Raw genomic sequence first — 21,673 nt, 5'->3', positions numbered from 1 at the left:
GTTTTCGAGCGAACACACACACAGACGCAAATTTTTAATGTTACTTCTCAAAATGGTCAACTGTGGGAAAACCGACAAAAAAAAGCCCACATTTGATTGCCATTTCGCCCTTCTCAAATGCCACTCCAGCCTAGTCGACACGGTCTACCGCGAGAACGATGACGACGACGACGAATTGTGTGCGTGTGTGTGTGTGACGCTCCTCGAGCAAACAACATTTCCCTTTTCTGGTCAATAAGTTTTGCCTGTCCCCTCGAGCGAGGAGGGCGGGGTGGGCGCGGACACGAACCCACCGGAAATGAGAGTCTCATTATTGTTTGTTGGAAATTTAATATGCAGGTTATCTAATCGTTTCACGCACCACCAACAGGTCATTTTGGCCGTTTCGGAAAGTCCAAGGATAACAGGGCAACATTTTTTTTTTCGGCGGATAGGGTAGGGGGAAAGGGTGTTTACGACTGCGAAACGAGGGGGTGACAGCGTTTTTTTCTTCATTTTCATCCTTTTTCCCCCTGTTTGCGAAGGGTTGTGTTCCGGCGCGTGGCGCGAAGCTGCTGCTGTGGTGACGATGGTGACTGGTTTATGGGTGGGATGAAAATTTATGTACATGATTTTGGGAAGAACTTACTGGAATTCCGGTGGGATTCCGAACACGAGGCGGAAGGAATTGGAACTATCAATCATTGGTATAACTTATTGAGTTCTCGACTGGAGGTGTGAGATAATGTTACAAATTTTGAAAAATGATGTAATTTTTCACAATTATTGATTGATTCAATTTAAGAAAATTGATTGAATTCAATTGTGACCAACATCTAAAATCTTTTTTATTTTAACTACATATTTAGCTGTTCGGTTGAAAGAGTGTCCAATGTTCTTGGGAAAGAAAAATATTGATATTTTCCAGGATAATTTATAATTATGAACACAACTTACATTTACGCAGTAGAAGCGATAAGAACAACTTTATTGGGTGGTAGGATAGCATTTATCAGTGCCCTATTGTACCAGCTATAAGAAAATGCAATGTTTAAAAAATTAACTGTGTAGCTAATGTTATGCCACAATATCCCAAATACGGCAATTTTTTTTAAGTAGATTTTTTTTGTTTTGTCTCTGAGATTAGGAATTGATCTAGATTAAGAGTGATTTTTTTGGAGATTTAAATTTTTAGAATGTCTCAAAATTTTTGGGAAAATATTGTGAAAATGATTATTTTCAACAATGAAGTTTTTTTTTGTTTTGGGTTTGCTTCATAGCATGCTTGTTTTGAATGGGTAAATATTTTTTTTGCAATTCCGTCGTGAAACTACTTACTTTTTCTGTCATTCTTGAACGACGAAATAGCCTACTTTTCTGTACCAAAAATAACAGAATCGAATAGCAACACTTTTCAAAATAAATGCTGAAAAGTTCTACTTTTCAGCACTGAAATGGGTGCTGAAAAGTTGAACTTTTCAGCACTTGTTTCGAAAAGTAACACTTTTCCACATTTTTTGATTTAAACGATTTATTGACAAAATACATGAAAGTTCGACTTAAAATTTCACTCAATGGGTGTTTTTCGAAATTGCAAAAAATGTTGTATGGAACTCGTTGCAAAACTTGATTTTTTCAGCACTCGTCCTATTTATCCAACTCGGTGAACCTCGTTGGATAAATGTACGACTCGTGCTGAAAAAATCCTCTTTTTGCAACTTGTTGCATAAACTACTATTTTCAAATCAAAAAACAATGCTCCCCACTAAAACCTAACAAAACAAATATGATATTATTGAAATGGGAATAATTGTTGAAATTTCAGCAAAAACCAGGCAGGGTAACCCATCGGCCTAGGGGTTTTATGTTTTTGGTCTTGCATAAAAAAACGATAAAAAAATAATGTTTCTAATTTTAATCAAAGTTTTTGAGAGTCAACACATGGGTAATTCTCCGCCAACTCACACAGCAGTTGCCCCGACCCCTAATCGATTTGCGTGAAACTTTGTCATAAGGGGTAACTTTTGTCCCTGATCACGAATCCGAGGTCCGTTTTTTGATATCTCGTGACGGAGGGGCGATACGACCCCTTCCATTTTTGAACATGCGAAAAAAGACGTGTTTTTCAATAATTTGCAGCCTAAAAACTCTGCCATTTTCCGTTATCCGACTGTAAAAAATTGTGGAACATGTCATTTTAAGGGAAATTTAATGTACTTTTCGAAAAAAAAATTACAGTCGAGTAACGGAAAATGACAGAGTTTTTTTTTAATTTTTTTAGTGTTTTTTTCGATGAAATATACGTTTTTTTCGGAATTCTGAGTACGCCATCAAATCGGGCGTGCAATTTTACATAAAAGTCCCTTTGACACCAAATTTCTATCTCATCATCGTTTCAGGCTGCAAATTATTGGAAAACACCACTTTTTTCGCATGTTCAAAAATTGAAGGGGTCGTACCGCCCCTCCGTCACGAGATATCAAAAAACGGACCTCGGATTCGCGATCAGGGACAAAAGTTACCCCTTAGGACAAAGTTTCACGCAAATCGAAGAGGGGTCGGGGCAACTTTCCCCGATTTCGTGTGAGTTGGTAGAGAATTACCCACATATCCTGGTGAAAATTTAAGAAATATCGGTGCAGTTTTGGTGTTTTTGACGATATCCTTTTTGGATAAAAATAGTGAAACGCCAAAACTGAAATGATTTTGCTGAAATTTTCACCAGGGCTATGTTTTGACCCCCGAAGCCTACTTTGATTGAAAATTGATAACAAGACAAAAAAAAATATCGACTTTCATACAAGGCCAACATCTTAAAACCTCAAAGCGACGAGTTCCTTCTCATCAGTATTTTTCAGAAATATTTGAAGAAAGATTGTGAAAATTTATTTAGTTTTATATGGAAACCCATTGCTTTTAATAATTAATTCAGAGCAGCTTTATGCAACTTATAAGAAATTCGTATAATGACATGTTATGAGATTTGTAAGAATATTGAAATCGAAACAAATGCAAACTCTAATGCAATGTTGTCAATTGATTCAAGAGAAAAAAGTCTTTTTGTGAGATTTTTATTTTAAACATAAATTTAAAAATTGAAAATGCTTTTTTCGTTGATTAAATTTATTTGTTTTAGAAAATGTACGGCGATGACGAAATCTAGTTACTTCATTATTTCCACTTTTTAAAAAGATTGGGACAAAACTTGGGGAGCATGAAGACTTCTTTTGTAATTAAGCGATCAACTTTATGTCGGTGCACTTAGTTAATTATTACTATGACAGAATGTTAACACAAAATTGAATTATCATTCATCATTTTTTGGGTTATTTATTATATCAACTGCACATTTCATAAATTACAGAGTGTATTCCAAGATATTTGTTTGACAAATTTAAAAAAATGTGTAAAAATTTTGGGGAAATGAGTTTAAGCAAATTATTTTATAACTAAATTAGCCTTCAATGTTTCGGTAAATACACATGCTTGAAACAGAAAGTAATGTAATTGACATGTGTTTTGACATATTTATACTTAGTGTTAATCTTGTTAAATAAGTTCAAAGGTTTTACATTTTTTCACGTCAGTTGCAACATTCCTCTAGTAAACCACAATCCCACACCGTCTCGGTCAGTTGGTCAATCTAATTATGGTCACGATTTTTTTTGTTCCAAAGCCAGCTATCGAGCCGGTGAGGTTTTCCCTTTAAAGTAGCCTCAAATTTCACAAAACCACAAGACGATTTTCTTCAAACAAATTATAACCACACACACAAACTGCCACCATCACCACCGTCATCGTCGTCACACAGAACTTGAGATTCTTAAAAAAACACACACAACAAAAGGGAAAACTATACACTGCGAATCGGCAATCGCTTGAACCCCAAGAATAGATTTCCCAGTGAGTGAGTTGAGCTGGAGCCGGGGGTTCTGGGAAATGGGGTGGTAAGAAAAGAGAGGCTTGGGAAAACCAAACGAAACGAAGAAAAATCTAATTTAGGTTGTCACCCTGTCTTACAATTTTAAAAATTTAATTTATGTGCAATTTCGTTCCTGTCTATTTCCGTGTGTATAATTTTTTGCGTCAGTTTTTTTTTGTCTTCGGTTCGTTCGAAACGTGTGATAAAGGAAAGCAAACAAAGCGAATGAAACAAGTAGGAAGATATATCAAACTTTCGGCACACTAATTCAATTAGGGGCGAGATGTGAGGAACGAGACCGGCGCGCGTGCCAAGAATCAGCTGAACGACGATCCGGGAGCGATCTCTGGATTGTGAACTGTCCTTCTCGATTGCGCACTTCGAGGTCGGCGAAACTGCGATAGCAAAAAAAGTGCTGCCAAAAGCGTGTTGGGATGGGTTTGCCCGACTTTTGAACTAAACTTTTTCCCGTTTTTTTTCTTTTTTGGCGTTTCTGTTCGTTTTGCATAAAAGCATATCTGTATTATGTAGAGAGCCAGAATTTTTACTTAGTTTTTTGTTTCCATTCCAAGTCTCCGAGAGAGAGTGCAAGAATAAATTTTTCCGCCACTTCCTTTCTCTTCGCCACCTTTTTTTTTGTCCGGCAAAAGCAATATACTCTGTGTACACACGTCAATCGTATATATGCTAAACCCCCTCTCTCTCTATCTCTCCGTTCGAAAGTGCACACATTCCGACCGAGAATGCACAAAATACAACAACAGAAGCAGAAGAAAAAATAATAATCCAAAAAGAGAGTACGAGCAAGAAATTAAATGTTCTGAAGCGAAGGGCAGCATCCGCAAATGAAAATAGGAAAATAGGGGAAAATTGCCAACGGTTGGACGCCGCAACGCGAATTTGAATCAACCTTTGTTTCGATTTTTTTTGTTCCATTAACGTTGATAGAACTCATCTCTTATCGTTCAGCAATTCTGAAGGAAAATGGAACACCCAGAATGGAAAGTGCTTCACTTTAGTTCGATTTTGAATCGCGAAGCACTTTTCCGTCTAGCAGAGTGTAGCTTTTCCTCTAAAATTGCAGAATTACTTTTTCATAATAGCTTCTACTACTCGTGTAGCGACCAGTATGGAATGACCGTGTTCGATTAGTCCTTTCCGACACATTTACCGATTCTTTCGATTAGTTTTGAACCAGTTTCATTCAGCGTTTTATCTCTTGATCGTTTTTTCCTGTTTTGAGTTTTTTTTTCTACTCTCCCCCCTTCTCGTTTCGTTTCGTTTCATTAACAAAAGAGTCCGGAGAACCAAGCGCCGTCGTCGCCGAGAGCACACAACACTAGTGATGAAGGGGGAAAAAATAATCGATAACCAAAAACTTTTCCGACTGCACACAGGCCAGGCCTCCCCTCGCAGTGGCCATGGCTGGCAGAGGCAATCACGTGACACAGTTTTTCCCAGAGGGAGAAAAAAAAGAGTACGCTCCCCATGCTCCGTTTTTATTTTAAAACAATCTCACAAAGGGACTATGTCAATCGAAAATCGCGCGCCAAAATTGTGTGACAGCAATGAGTTTAAGAAAATTACGTCAAACTTTCCCTGCCCTCCCCCCCCAAAAAAAAGTATGCAACAATCGTAGCGAGCACACCTTGCGAAACGCGCGCACAAATCTTAGCAAAAGTAGAGACACTTTTTGGACATTAGAAGCTTCTTTCATGGGTGGAAATTTGGACCGTTTTAGAGTGTCCTACCCCTCGCACGTTCCTAGAGCGCACGATTAGAGTTGAGCTGGAAAATAAAACTCCCCCCACACCCTCTGTGATGATGATAGCAAAGAGTCGAAAACGAACAATCAATTTTTAGTTTTGTTTTTGCGTTAATTTATGTATGTTTCTTTCCTTTTTTCAATTATCTTAGTCGTGTTGTGTACAGTGTCCTGTCCCTTTGAGTTTTGTTTTCGTATTTATGTTGTGCTTTTCCCTTTTCGGTTTTTACTTCTTTTCTGTGAAACACGTCAAGAAGCATCAAATGACTAAAACGCTAATAAACTCGGGTTTCTGATTTTTTTTTCTTTTTAAATTCCGGAATCTACACACGGACATTCACACACTGTCGGAATGTGTCGAACAAAAAAAAAGCGAAACCAAAAACCGATCGCGGCTGAAAATCTGCCAATTTTCCCGTATTTTCCTATGAAAACAAAAACGAACAGAGTCCGAACGACTCAATAAAAAAAACTAATTACGAGCGATTAGTGAGCGATAAATGAAGCGAACAATATACAAGCCAGCCAATTACAGACAGACAGACAGATTATTTCGTTTTAGTCATTTAATTCTTGCTTGATTGGGAAGGAGCAGGGCTGGGGCAGGACGTGTGGCCAGCTGAATTATTCACCGGAAAATGGTGGAAATCAATTTAGAGAGATAGTTCAGCTTGCCACCCCCCAAAACCACCCCTTCTCCCTCCCTCTCTCTCTCCTGCTCAAACACACACTCTCTCTCTTTCTCTGTCCAATTCTGTCTCACCTTCCCCTTTCTCTCTCTCTATTTTGTGTATTGTACAGAAGCAACAAAAAAACAGTAGCGATTGTGTTTGTTTAGTGTGTGATTTTGGTGTAAGTGAGCGCTTCTTCCCCCCTCCCTAAAGTGAATGTCTCTCCCTCTGTGTGTGTGAGTGTATTGCCCGATAACCAATAGATGGCGTTGTGAATTAGTGCACGTGTGCGAGAGGGAAAAATGGTGCGGCTTACCGTAGCGAGATGCGTTAAAAAAAACCAAACATAAAAAAATGCTAAACAAATTCGTTTTTGCACCCCCACCTCCACAACCACCAACGCCACGTGTTGTTCCCCCACGTGTTTGTGCGTGTGTGTGTGTGTGCAAAATCGACTCTTCTCTCTCTTTTTCACCTCATCGTCATCGGTAAGGTATGGGATGCAAGGGACGCGAAACGTTGCACTACCTTTGCGAGCAGATCCCCGGCGATGCACTACTCTACAGTATGTTCAAGATCAACCCCGAGCCCATCAAGTGTCCACTGTCCGGTGAGTACCAGCGTATAGATAGTTATACAGGAACCAACACTGCATTAATAGTTGAGCAGCGAGTGCACTATCGATTGTCAATTCCGATACTGATGGAGGAAGCCAATGGTGCAATTTTAATGGCGCTTTTTCCCTCCCCAGTGGGCGGACGTGAAATATTCAGAAGTTTATCCTCGTAATGAAAATTCAGCAGGATGGCATTAGTCAGATTGTCTTTGAGTTTTACACGGCGAGCGTTTTTCAATTTTAATTTCAATCAATGTGGTGTATGTTGTGGTGAATCCTTTAAAAGATAATGCTAATCCATCGAAGGATGCACATCTAAATAATTTAATGGAGCCGCATGGTTGGTTGATTACTTATATAACCATCATTACAGAATATTTTATACAAGTTTTCTACAGATAAAAAAATTGGCTGAAATTTGGGGTGAAGACTCTCAAGACATATCCCGTGTGCATGACGAAGCCCGATTTTTGAAATTTTGCTTTTTAAAAAAATACAAAAAATCAAAAACGGACGATTTTTAACATGAAAAACCCAAAAATATTTTTATCTTTTTTTAAAATAAACTTTTAAAAAATCGGCCTTCGTCATGCACACGGGACTAGTTTAATGAGTCTTCACAAAAATTTTGAGCCGATTTGGTCGAAGCAGTGTTGAGATATCGTGGCACCCGTTTTTTTAAACTGCTAACTTCAAATAGTTTTATCTCGGCAGTGATGCAACCAAATGTCTTCAAATTAATGTCGATATTAGTTAAAAATGTTTATGTTAATGTCCTGAAAACAAATTTAAAAAAAAAGTTTGAGTCTGTGCCAATACCAACCTTTCACATGTTTGCCGATTTACATGTATGTAACCCCTTAAGTGGAATCTCCTTCTTTTCTTTGCTTTGCTCTGCAATTTAGCTTTTGTCACAAATTTGCACGTACTCATAGATATTTATAATTAATCTGATTTTTTTTTAAAAGATTCACTCTGACACTTTTAGAATATTGTAAATCGTAGAAGGCTATGACTACGAGATAAAACATTGCTCAGTGGTCCAGATCGCAAAATTAAGTGGAAAATGGATTTTCCGAAAAATGATGATGTTTTGGAGCTTTGGTGTCTTTAGAAGAGTTGTTGCAAATGGAAAAGGGCAACTTTTGGTTTGGTTGAAAATTAGGGTGGTTCACGATTAGGGTGGTTTTGAAAATCTAACTTAACAGGAATATTTTTAGGATTTTTTTGTCTTCTAGAAAGTTGTTGGGCTTGCCATTTCAAGCAACTTTGTCGAAGACACCAAATTTTTATCTCGTAATCTACGCCTTCTATGACCAAATTTATAGAAAGCATCTGAGCAAACCTTCAAAAATCAGTTTTTTGAACGTGGCAATTCAGGGTTAAGTTTTAGAGAAAAGTAATGTTCAGAGCACTTTCAGAGCTCTGAAAAACGAACTTTTTTTTGTTGACATGCCAATTTGGACTTAAGGGTCAAAAGTTACAGCCATTTTAAGGTAAAAAAGATGCAAATTTAAAACTTAAATATCTCGAAAAGGCGCAAGCCAAATTTTAAGCACCAGGTTGCATTTGAAAGAGGAGATCTAGCACTACAAACGCAGAAAAAATCTCAGAGGTGTTTTTCTTTAAACTCGAGATAACTTCATTTGAAAAAGTCTAATTTTCAAGGGAAAATCATATGGGACCACCCTAACGAAATTCGAAAAATGTCCAAATATATGTTTTTCCATGTAATTTTGCCCGCTGAATCTGAATCTGCCCTTAGAATTGAGCCAAAGTATTGAAAAATCGAGTTTTGGTCATTTTTTGGGTTTTCATGTAAAATTATCATTTATGAACAAATTATGACCAAAACTCGATTTTTCGATACTTTGGCTCAATTTTGAGGGCAGATTCGGATTCAGCGGGGATTGGTGTCTTGGAGAAAGTTGGTTGATTCCATCAGCAAAAAGCTTGCTAGAAGTCGAAAAAATTCAGAAAATATTACTGAATTTAAAGATGCTTGAAACACTTTAAACATGAACCACCCAAATTATAAACAAGGCTTTTGTTTCCTACGAAAAACACATTTTCAAAAAAAAAAAAAATCATCCGATTCAACCAATTTGAGCTCTCCAAGCTGCATTATAAAAATGACTATAGTTGGGCTTTTAAGAAAAAGTAGTTTGAAAATATCAGCCCAATATTTGAAAAAGTCGATTGAAAACATTGAACGCAATTTTTGCGGTGTCCGGACTTAATAAATTATTTTGAAAATATTTTTATCGGATGTCTCAGGAAATGTTTCGTTCGAGCGTTCTTTTATTACGTAAAGCAAAAATTTAACATGGCCTTCGACCCAACTGCGTTACGTAATAAAAGAATTGCGTGATATGATTTTTTGAATATAAACTTCTTTCAATTATAAAAAATAGAATCCAAAAAATTGAGATCTTCTCTTAAAATATCAAGATATCGCCGTTTTCATGAAAAAAGTAGTTTTATCCGTTTTGCGCGCGTTGTATTCATAAACTTGGATTTCAATAATTTTTGTTTTGTTAGGCCGTTGCAAATATTTTTCAAAGTTTATGTCGCCCACCCCTTCTTAATTGGTCCGAAAAATTAGGGGGCAAAAAAATATTTTTTCAAAAAAAATCAAAATTTCAATGGAAATAGAAGTCTAATCAACTGAGAACAGTCTAAATCGCCTTTTTCTGCATTGATAATCATATTTAACGTGTTTGGACTCGTTTAAAAATATTTTGAACTTTTATGAAATTACAATGTTTAGCACCGCAAAAACTTTTTTTCTCGCAAAAAATAAAATTTTCGTCAGTACTTAGAAATTTTGGAAATCAATGATTGCAAAACAGCTGGACAGTTGTATGATGCATTTCAAAACACTTTTTTCATACAAATGTTGACACCGTGGCCTATAATTACAATTTTTATTTTTTTTTAATTTTTCGGTCCCCCCCCCTCGACTTTGATTAGAGTCAAGGGACATAAACTTCAAAAAAATATTAGCAACGGCCTTATTATCTTTCGTAAAAATTGTCCTAAGACTACGATTTTAAAATGAGTTTTAAAATTAATGCTAAGAAAATATACAGGAATGATTCTGTCAATAAATTACGAAAATAACAAAAATATCTAATTTTTCTGAAAACAAGTAGTATGAATGTTACAAAATCATTCCAAAAATAGCAATACAAAAATCTTGTAAACAGGGCAAGACAATATTAAATAAATATTAAAGTAATAAAAACACTTAAGACAAGACTATCGATTTGCAAAATTATACAGTACTTGTTCGGTAACTGGGCTGAGAACGTAGCCCAGTTACCGAATGCTGCTCGCTAACTGGGCTGTACGAAAAATTACGAGAGGACCAACGATGCATAATTTTTTTCTGATGAAACATAAAAACAAAAGTTACTTAAATTTGTTTACCATGTTTACTTCATATTTTTCTCTTATTAAATGCTTGAAAAAGTTTTTTTAGTTGTTCCACGTGATTTTTGCATTTACCAACCCCTCGGCCATTTCGGTTTGTTTTTGTTTTTTGACGTTTGTCTGCTTTTTAACTGGGCTACGGCCCAGTTATCGAACGCCCAGTTACCGAACAACTACTGTATTTTAGATAAAACTCGCAATTTGGCAATTCACTCCTCACACTGTATAAACAAGACAAAATTTGGAACCTCTTTAAACTAATCATCCCCCATATTTCCCGCACCACCCAGGATCCTTCACGTTCACGTACAACCGTGGCCACGGCGAGTGCAAGAATCCGGTGTCCAAGATGGAAATGTGCACCGAGGACAGCCGCCTGCTGCTGAACTTCCAGGCCTGTCCGGACGTGCCCGGAACGGAGAGCACGGGTATGTCTTTCCACCTCCAAGCGCTCCAGGAAATTGAACTAATTGTCTGACTTTATTTTTGCTTCGCTTCGGCAGTCGAGGAGCTCACCTGTCTAGCCTGGTGGAAGGACGGAAATTCCCGGTATCTGGTTGGACTGGTGTCGCACTACCACGCGACCTCGAACGAGGACCGTTACCGGTGCTTCGTGTACGAGAAGATTAGTGGATCCGGTAAGGGTTGGAGGTCATTTTGCGTGGGGATAATGATTTAATTAATTGTTTTGCTTTATTTTTGTTGATGTGCGTAGGAGCAGCGAATGCTGATGCCGAGTACAAGCTGGCCCAGTCTGGGGATGCGACCTGTAACGGGCTGGAGAGTGCCGAGGTGGGCTCCCGGATAATGACCCTGAAGCGGGCTCCGATGACGGAGCGGTGTCACTTCCCGACGTGGTTCAAGGGGCCACGTCACTGGCACGCGCTGATGGGGAACGCCAACTACATCTTCCATCCGAGGTGAGTTGATTTTTTGAGAGGGGGTTGTTGAAGAATTGCATAAGAATCTCTTTTTGGTATTTCGTTTCAGTGATGAATCGCTGCACATTGTAAAGCCAAGTGGGTACATGGAAGCGCGGGCACTTTGCGAGCAGATCAACAAGCAGACGGCCACGGAGATGCAGGCCGTCGTCCATCACACTACGGGATGGTAAGTGCATCTCAAATCTCAGAGCCGCTCAATTGCTCTTAATTGATGATGGGTCCATTTATTACGCAGCACTTCGGGCTACATGTGTGTGATGTTCTATCGACGAGATACTCACGTAGCTGAGCTACAGATGGGAACGCCCGCAGCTAGGCTGGAGGATGCCTGTGCTCCCAAGAACTTTGACGTGCATCGGACTCCGTTTGTTACTTTATTAGGTAATTGCAGCGCCCATCAACAAGTGGCTATAAAACTCGCATTAACCAATCCAATCTCGTTTTCTCCCTGTCATTGCAGCTAATAATCCAGAAACGCAGATCTGTCCGATGGAAGGATACTACTCAATTAAAGGTTTCCTCGTTCCTTCCTCATCGGTTTCGCGCCACAAGCGAAACCACAACAACAAGAGCCGGATGCACCGGCACCGGGAGCTCATCAGCTTCCGCAACCAGGAGAGCTCCCAGGACGGCGTCGTCGGTGGCGTCGGTTCCTATTTCTACAACCTGGAGAAGCGGAAAGCTTTCTCGCGCATGCGGAGAACTGCACAGGAAGTGGCTCAGCAGCAGCTGCAGCCAAGTGATAACGTCACACAAGACTTTTACAGTATAGAGTCCAGCCGGGCACGGAGGGAAACGATGGGATGTAACATTAACCACAATACCAACAGACGTCTATACATAGGATGTAACGAAAACACTGTAATAGAAGTAAAGCCAAAATGTAAAAACGACGAAGAAGAAAGTAAGTACTTGTCACTTTCGCGGAAAGTCAGCAAGTTTTAACCTAATTCTCAAAACTTTCCACAGCTTACACCTGCCACGGCCACTGGCAGGAGAACCAGACGACGTTCATCATCGCGAAGCATCTCAGCTCGCAGCATGGCGTCTGCATCAGCTACGTGCCAACCGAGGGGAACAACCAGGTGCAGCTGTACGTGGGTGACAGCTGTCACCGGCCAGGCATGCAGGGCAGTCCCGGTGGGGGTGGAGGAGGAGGCGGAGGAGGGAGTGGAGGTGGTAATGGAGGAGCGTCGACGGCGCTGGGCGCCAGTGGCGGCTCGTACGGTGGTGGTGGCAACGGTGGCGTGACCGTCTCCCACATGACCCTGTCCAACGTTACCGTTTTAGGTGAGGTTCATTCGTGTTACATGACATGACTAAATTGTTTCAAAAGTCGCCTGTTTGTGACTTTAAGAGACTGTATAACCAACATTGTCTAAAAGATAAAATGCAGGATTATTTTTCAGCTCTTAGAAAGTATTTTTTGCAGGAGTGCTTTCATAATTTTTTTTAAATTGCAAAAAAAGCCTGAAGCGTCTTATAACTTAGAAAAAGTTCTCTTCTCGCAAAATTTGTTTACTATCGATTTTAAATTTGATCTTAATTTTTAAATTTTGTTGTACATTATATAGATTTTTCCAAAAATTTTGATTTTAAAAAAAATCATGTCTTCGTCATCAGATTTTGCAATATTTTAAACTCTAGCGCATAAAATCGATTTTAGTCCACTTAACCATACCAAACATTTTCAAAAATAAGAAATGCTTATTTTGGGAATCAAAAAAACAGTTGGTTTGCAATCATTAGTTTTCAAAAACTGATAGCTTCAACGAAAAAAAGTTGCGGTACAGTACAACGAAAATTTACTTCAACTGAAAATATTTTTTAAATTATTTTAAACATGTTAAAAATGGTTGAAGATCCAGGAGAGAACATTTTAAATTGTTTTCAGTTGATTGCATTTATTTTTTTTAATTTTGGAGTATTTAAAAAAAAATGCCTCTCGATTTTCGAGCCGATTCAGAAGGGAATGGTGACAGAAACTTTATAAAAATATTGATAAGATTCTGAAATATTTCATTTTTATACAACTGTATAAAAATCACTTTTGCACAGGCCCAATGACACCCTCCCATTGACGGTGTTGAAAATATGTTTTGACATGTAAAACATGACGAGCACTAATGAAACAAATTTTGTTGACAGAATTGGGTACTGAAGCCCTATGTAATTTTTTATGTACAACGGTAAAAAACACGATTAAAAACCATTTCTGATAACTTTTTTCATTTTAATGCAAAAATGTTTTTTGACAAGACAACATTTTTTCGATGGATAAACTATGGTCCCCTTGGAGCGAGCTGTCAAGTAGGAGCTTTTCTGTCAAGAAGGACCGCGAGGTTAATTTTCAAAATTGATTTAAAAATCCATTTTAAACTCTTTGTGGTCGTACAAAGGGTCATTGTACTCAGAAAAATAAGCTTTATCGTTGTAAACAATAATATCAGCAATCTAAGCTTCATTTTAGGACCCAATCGCAATGTTTATAAAGATCTAACTTTTAAATGTTTTTGGAAAATAACTACTCTTATTTTACGAAAAAATAGGGAATAAAAATAAGTTATCTATGCATATTTCGTACGATTTTTCTTCTGGTATGGGTAAAAATGTAATAAAATTGACTAATTTAGGTTCCATTTTTCCAGGCAAATGCGGCGAAACAAGCTCATCGATCACGCTACACTACCACCACACCAGCAGCTGGATGATTCTCACTGTATTATCGATAATGCTATTTAATTTTACTCTAAGATGATCATATTGTACATTTCAATAAGATGTAAACAAACAAGAGAAACACAAAAAGAAAAGGACTCGAATGGGCGCTGATCTCACAGAAGAAAAAAAAAACCCGGAGCGTGTCGTTCCGGGAAGGTGGTTTGCGGCCGTTGCAGCAACGGAGCAAGCCATGCGGTGAGAGGGAAGCAGCTGGCGAAAATTGTAAACAAGAGGCAAAAGACATATTCTACACGCTCACACATACTGAAACAAAACACACACAAAAAAAGGAGAAAAATGAAAATTAAAGGTGTCGTACATCCATTGACTGTACAAAGCGAGACAGCGAGAACGTAGAACCCAAATAAACTTATGGTTTTTTATTGTTTTATCTCTTTTGTTTCATTTTATCACACATTATCGTCCCTTACTAAGCGATGAAATCTTCCTTTCTCGAATCGGTTTCACTTACGTGATGATTTAGCATAAGGAAGCAAATTATGTATACAGAGAACAAAGATTATGAAAAAAATACTAAACTAAAGTGAGGAGAGCAGTGCGAGAATTGACTTAAAGAAAAAAAAAACATTGTAAATTACCAGAGTATCTCAGTGTAAGAAAGTGAATGGGAAAGCGTCGGAGCAGGATTAGGCTGGTACAAATATTTTTAAAAGTTTTTGTCACCCCCCCCTTCAAAATTGGCACGAAAAATAAGGGGGCAAAAAAAATATTTTTAACAATAAACTTCAAAATTTCAATGAAAATTCAAGTGCAACCAGCTGAAATCAAATTAAAATACATTCTCCTGCGTTTAAAATCATTTTTAGCATGTTTGGGTTTATTAAAAAATCTTAAGATTTTTTGAAAATTTTCGATGCAAAATCTTTTTTTTCGATAAAATTTTTGTTTTTGTCAGATCTTAGATTTTTTGAAAACTAATGATTTCAAAACAACTGAACTAGTGTAAAATGCATTTTAAAACACTTTTTTCATTTAAATGTGAAGACTATGGCTTGTTATTTAAATTTTCATATTTTTTTATTTTTTTGCCCCCCCCTTGACCTCGGCCAGGGCCGAGGGACAAAAACTTTTTTAAATATTTGCATCGGCCTTAGCAAGCCATGAACAGTTCGCCTACTTTGAGCGCCCACGCGCACACGTGCATCGCGAGTATCGTCAGTGCAGGCAACAACACGTTTTTAACCTTTTTACCAGTACTCTCCTTGTAAATTCCACGAACCAACATAAGAAAAAAACAAAACATTAAAAAAATAACCCTTACTGAATGTGATTATTGTGATTGAGAGCGCTCTATTACCTGTGCTTCTGTTGCCTCTTTCGTCCTTTTTCGTCCTCCACTGTGGGGCACAAAAGAAAAGGCAAACACAATTTCCGACTCCCCCCCGCCTGCGGTGTTGTTCCCGAGAACCACTTCAGGACACAAAGCGAGTGGTTCTTCAGTGTTGATTTTTCTAATCGTTTTCGGCTAATCGGAGTTTTTAGCTTGATCCTTCTTTCCACACACACACACACATCCGTACACGCTCACACACAGCCACACCCACACCCACACACACACTGCCAGCACTATCTCTCGTGTATTTTATATTTCAAAGCAAGTCATACTCACCCACACCAAAATTTCGACACTCAAAGGAGGAGGCAAGAAAAAAAAAAGAAAGGAAACGGAGAACAAAACTAACAAAAATGAATTATACTAAAAAACACTGCGGTTAAAGAAAAATAAAACCAAGAAAAAAACTACAACCTAAAGTCAACGAATCACATTGCGCTTACGGTACTCTCCGAACAAAAAATAAGAAGAAGAAGAAGAAAACGGAAAGTGAATAGGAAGAGGATTGAAACGCGAGGAAAGTGTGTATAAGAAAACTATTAAATTATCCGTTTTTTCTTGAATTATGTATCCAAGGTTTCCTAAAAATGCGAAAGAAAGCAGACAGAAAAACTAAACACGTGATGAGGAATGTAAAACAGAGAGAACAGGAGACAGAATTCGGTTAGCGGAGCGCGCAAGGATAGGAGCAAAATTTGCCGGTAGGGAATGGGTCCGAGGAAGATCGCGAGTGTAGGAGGATCGAGTGAGAGCGTGAGAGAGAGAGGATGGTGTGCTAGAGAGAAAGAAAGAAAGCAGCAAGCGGAGCGAATCTTGCACGGAACGGTTGGTGATGTCTAAAACGAATGTGTTGGCAGAAAAACTGAAGTTTTTAAGGATGAAAAAAAAAAACTACAAGCAAGTACTCTAGGCTTTTTAAATTAAATTATCAACCGTATAAAGATTTGATATTTTTTGTGTAAGTACTTCAAACAAAAAATAAAGCGCATTATGTTTTTTTTTCGAAAAAAAGTTGTTTCAATAAAATCTAGTTTTATTTTCCTCTATACATTATACATTTTCAAAAATTAAGCGATTCAATTGAAAATGTTGTCCATTGTATATTTTTTTTTATTTAGATTGTTTATGGAGACACATGGTACGCTTAAAATTTAACAATAACTTAGGCAACAAAATATCCTAATACCCAACGATTTCTCCAACACAGCTTTATTTTTACTGCATAATCTATATATATATATAAAATTTCGACGGTTTTGTTCGAACGCGAATCAGTTCAATACGGAGCGTCGGATCGAGGTGCTTTTTGTTGCGTTGGGTTCGTAGAAGCCCAAAGAAGGTTCTTACGCTAACTAATTGGCACTTTGGCCACTCTGGAACCGATTCCGGAGCATCGGCAAATTGTATGGAAAAAGTTACGTAAAATCAAATTTTGATCACAGGAGGCTGAATAAGCAAAAAGCTCAAAAAGTCAAAATACTAAAAAGGAGACAAGACGAAGTTTGTCGGGTAAGGCTTGTATTCCATATATTTCTATTTCTATCCAATTTGCTGATTCTTACTATATTACTAACTTACTTTTTGCAATAATTTGTACCAAATGCATTTTCTCATCACGCCATCTTGATGGATTTGAAAATTATAAATCACTTTAAAGTTTTTTCGTGATTGTCCAGAGATTTGATTATCGGTTTTTCCAAGGCCTTCGGAATTATAATTTTCTAATTTTCAATTTGGGAAATACACTTTTTCCATGCAAATTAGACATTTTTCATACGAGAAATGTTTGATCAGTTTAGTTTTCACAAATTATTTTTTATTTAAACTTACATTTTCTGTAAATTTATCATTGCAAGAAGTTTTATGTTTTTCAAATATTTGTAGCCCAAAAAGCTGTTGATTTCTCGTAATTTCATTTAAGTAGCTGGTTCCATGTTTACGTTTCAAGCGATAGAATTTCATTTTTGATTATTTCTATCTAGTTACAATTCTAAATAACTCGGGTATAAATGCATTGGAATCATTATAAGAAAACCAAGCGCCTCCATTGAAACATACTTTCTTAGAATGAATCAATGGAGGCGCATGGTTTCTTAGAATAAAACCATTCTTGATTACCTTTTCGAAGGGTTCTATGTGGCATGGGTTTCCTAAGACTGATAAGACCTTTTTCAAGTAATCGAGTATTGCAATAATATCCGTCTTTTGTTATGTTAAGTGCTGTTTGTTTTTGTTGGGCTACATTTGAAATATATTAATTTATTACTGTTTGAATCCCCAAAACTGCTCTAATCGTCAGAATTAAACTCTAGCTGATTTCCGACCACGGAATCTACGAAACCATTATATGAATACATAGAAACTCGTCTGTTTGTATTCATAGTAATGCATTATGCTAAAACGCTCAACCAAACTACAACATTATATGAAACCAAGCGTCTCCATTGTATGAAACTTTCTTTGAATGAATTCATGGAGGCGCTTGGTTTCTTATAAATGTACCATTGCATTTCGTCAGTTGTGTGCTATCTTGTGACAAAGACCATTTAGTACTATTCGAGAAAATCGATTTTTAAAGTTTGATGATAAATATTTTCAAAACTATGAATGGTAGGGCCAAACCTTTTGAAGCAATCGGTTCGTATACTATCGCTTAACAAACGCTCCAAGTTTCAACTGATTTGGTTACAGCAGTTAACATTCCAACGCCCAAGGCTCCAAAAAAGTTGGAACGGTAACTTCAACTCAATGGATCTCGGGCATAACTCAACCAATCAAGATGATTCTTCTTTCCAGTGATTTGTTAGGATGTCTAGATGATTCTAGAACTTTGCAGAACTTAATTTGATCAAATCTGTAATTTTTGCGATTAAAAACATCGTTCCAACTTTTTTTTTCGCGTACAAAAAAAAATTCGCCAAAAATTCCGCGGAGGCAGTCGTTTTGAAAAAAGGTGGAACGATGTTTTCGGTCGCAGAAATTACAGATTTGATCAAATTAAGTTCTGCAAAGTTCTAGGATCATCTAAACATTCTTACAAATTACTGGAAACAAGAATCGTCCCGATTGGTTGAGTTATGCCCGAGAACCAACGAGTTGAAGTTACCGTTCCAACTTTTTTGGGAGGCTTGGGCGTCCGTGTAAGTTGGACAATGGACATGCGTTGGTCGTTCCAGTGTTAAAAGATACAGTAAATTATGTAATCAAAAATCTGAAAAGCACGTGTCACAAGTGTGTTTCGAAAGAAAAATTGTACTACGTGTCACAAGTGTGCACAGAATTCCCATACAAACTAAAAGAGACTTAAATCAATAGTTTAACCGACTTAATCAGTATATTTTCAAAAACAAAAGATTGCATTGCTTTTAGAAAGTGTGTATCAACATAAATTTGTGAAAAACAGGACAAATTTTCCACATTTTCCAAAAACATGTATGACGTGTCACAAGTGTGCACGATCATTTTGATGATAAATTGGTCTATGTCACAAGTGTGTATTGCGATATCCGGGAAACGGAAGCGAGTTTCCAAAATCGGGTGAAAGCATCTTGTAGTGTTTGTTAAGTATAGAAAAACGTCATCATTAACTCATTTCCGACCAAAATGGTCTATGTCACAAGATAGCACACAGCTTTGTTACTAAAGGTTTTATTTTAGGCCGGAAATGAGCTAGTATTTTATTGGGTTGATTAAAGCTGCTTGAAAAGTGCTTGTAGAACTCTTGAAACTTCATGCTGCTTGAGCTTTATTTCGCAGATTACCGTGAAATAAATTACTCGTTTTACGCTGCCTAAAATTGAGATTCAAAAGTTTTTGATTCAATCATAGAATGCTGGGTGTCTGCTGACGTTGATAAACAGTTTTGTGCTAACCAATATAATGTACTTCATAATCAGCTCTCTAAGAGCCAGGTAAAATTGCGTTGATTTTTATTAATGGCTATCTGAAACATCTGTGAAACTTATTTTGTGAATGTAAAATAAAATTCAATCTGCTTTTTTGGACACTTATGCATTCACACCTTGAGCTATGTGCGCAGTTTTCAAACTGACACCCAGATGACTCTCGCTTCGCGTGCTTGTGCCCAGCATAAATATGCTTCACCGCCCACATTGCATCCATAGACACCGTAACATTTCTTCACTTATGCTTCTCTTAGCCAAATCTACGTTACAATATAAAGCATAAACACCAACGTAAACAATCAAACCTCCTTTCATGTCGTCATTTACGCCCCACCCCTCTCCGGTTCCAGCCGCGGTGCAGTCGGGGCGCTGTCACGACCGCTCGGCTGTGTCGGCGCAGCGCACACTTTAGTATTGCTCCGAGAGTCGAACCGAGAACGCGCGCTTGTGACTTAAGCTCTGACGGTGCCGCGCGCGCTCTTGTACGCAAACGTAAACGAAACCGAAAGAAAAACACCAGATTTTTCTCCACACACCACACAGAGCCAAAACGGTGTCGCGCGCGCGTGTTGGTGAGCGTTGGCTGGTTGTGGCCGTCCCTTTCTGGTGACCAGATCGCGGCGAGCAGAGCGTGTGTGTGGATTTCGTCATTTTTGTGTGTTTTTTTCTATGTGTGTTACTACACATTGTTGATGTCGAATTTGGGAGGCTCTTAATTGGGCTCATTTTCGACCTCGGTCGGATTGTGAGATTTTTCTGGGCCAGCAAGTCTGGTGGCGGCGAGGAAAGTCTGCTCTGGGGGATTTTCCGGAGCGAGGACAGGGGGGAGGGTACGAGGGTTCCCGCAAAGTGGGCACACGCGTGTGGGGAGTGAAAAGAGAAAACGAAGGGGGTGGGTTGAGGCGGTGGGGAGGGGATTGTGTGGCAATTTGGAAACGAAAAGTGTGCGTTGACTGATAGCCGAGAGTCGTGACGACGGTGGGAGAGACGGGGGTCTTCCAATTGCTGTTTTTGGGTGTGATAATCGTGAGAGTGTCCCCCCTGTTGAAGCGCAGTGACTGCGGGCCGAAACGTTGAGCAGCAGCAGGCTGTGGGTGATATTGATCTGTGCGAAGAGCGTAGAACTCGGGTGTGTGCGCGATCGGCTTAGCGAAACGCATCGATCGAAGAGGGCCTTGCCTAGAAGCTTTAGTGGGAGTGTGCGTGCGTGCGTTGTGTACACACTACCTCACAGCAGGCTGGATCTATCTAGCAGCTAGCTGGCAAGCATAGATCATAAAGTGAGTGAAAGAAAGAAAGAGCCAAAGAGCAGATAGACGAAGAGAGGGAGAGGGCGCATAAAACAGAGGAAAGAGGCCTTCTCGACAACTCGACATCACACGGAAAAACGAAACTATTGGCACTACGCCCCCCGGGGCATGGCCTTCCTCTAACGTGGGATTTCTGCTCCAGCGCCTCTGACGAGACAGGAGAAACCGGGACCGACGTTTTACTTCACCATCCGATAGAAGCTCAGTGGATAAGGCGGGAATCGAACCCGCGTCTCATAGCATCATCGGGATCGGCAGCCGAAGCCGCTACCCCTGCGCCACGAGACCCACCCACCCGACATCACACGGATAAAGTTTATAGAATGCGACGAACGTAGCGCACAACTCGCGATCATCACAGAGAGCTGAGCAAGACACACACTTACACACACTTGAAAGATTCCCAAGTACCTCGACTTGGAGAGGGTTAATTAGTGAAATCCGCGAAGAAGGCAATTGCGCGTTCCAGAGACCCCTTGTGTGTGAGTCATCGACATCTGCCGAGGCGTGAGGGAGTCATCGCCATGGTTCAGCACCGAGCACGTCGTACGTCGTAGTCGATGATCTGATCGTGAGTAAATGTGTCAACCAGCGGGCCTGGTGAGCAGATAATTGCCACGGCAAGCAATGCAGGTGGCGCAGCAGCAGCAGCGAATTATCGCCGTCTGTCGAATTTCAATCGCATACTTGAACTTGCCGCAGAATCTCGCGTCGAGCAGCTTAAGCTAGCAAGCTCACAAACTGCAAGCCAGCAAGCGAGCAGGCAAGCAACCTCCAAAGGGTAAATATTGAACCTCCGCGCTTTGCGTCGTTGCGCCGTCGCTGTCAAAGGATTTCCAGATTGTTGCTGGATGACGTCACGGCCGATACGCGCAGAACCGCGAGACCCAGCACGCAAACAAACAAACATCAGAGCCCCAACCCAAATGCTAAGCTTAGCCAGAATCGAAAATTATGAGACAACATCGGCGGCCCCAGCTGATAAGCCAAGCCGATGAGTTCAAACAATGTTGGCAGTATGCTTCCACCGCAGTGTGATTCGAACGATGTG

General features: G+C 39.1%; 1 protein-coding gene across 1 annotated transcript in view; it reads left to right on the top strand.

Moving 5' to 3' along the window:
• LOC120425081 (uncharacterized) overlaps window positions 1–21,673 on the top strand; it is a 69,427-nt gene that overhangs the window by 12,370 nt on the left and 35,384 nt on the right. Inside the window, exons 3-10 of the mRNA XM_052706176.1 lie at window positions 6,831–6,947; window positions 10,679–10,816; window positions 10,892–11,026; window positions 11,104–11,308; window positions 11,379–11,498; window positions 11,568–11,713; window positions 11,793–12,236; window positions 12,302–12,622. Coding sequence (XP_052562136.1) covers window positions 6,831–6,947; window positions 10,679–10,816; window positions 10,892–11,026; window positions 11,104–11,308; window positions 11,379–11,498; window positions 11,568–11,713; window positions 11,793–12,236; window positions 12,302–12,622 — 1,626 coding nt within the window. The remainder of the gene's footprint in view (window positions 1–6,830; window positions 6,948–10,678; window positions 10,817–10,891; window positions 11,027–11,103; window positions 11,309–11,378; window positions 11,499–11,567; window positions 11,714–11,792; window positions 12,237–12,301; window positions 12,623–21,673) is intronic.

This window comes from Culex pipiens, chromosome 1 (genome assembly GCF_016801865.2).
Source record: "Culex pipiens pallens isolate TS chromosome 1, TS_CPP_V2, whole genome shotgun sequence".
Lineage (NCBI taxonomy): Eukaryota > Metazoa > Arthropoda > Insecta > Diptera > Culicidae > Culex > Culex pipiens.
The sequence above is the reverse complement of the archived record's forward strand: the minus strand, read 5'-3'. Positions and strand labels throughout refer to the sequence as shown.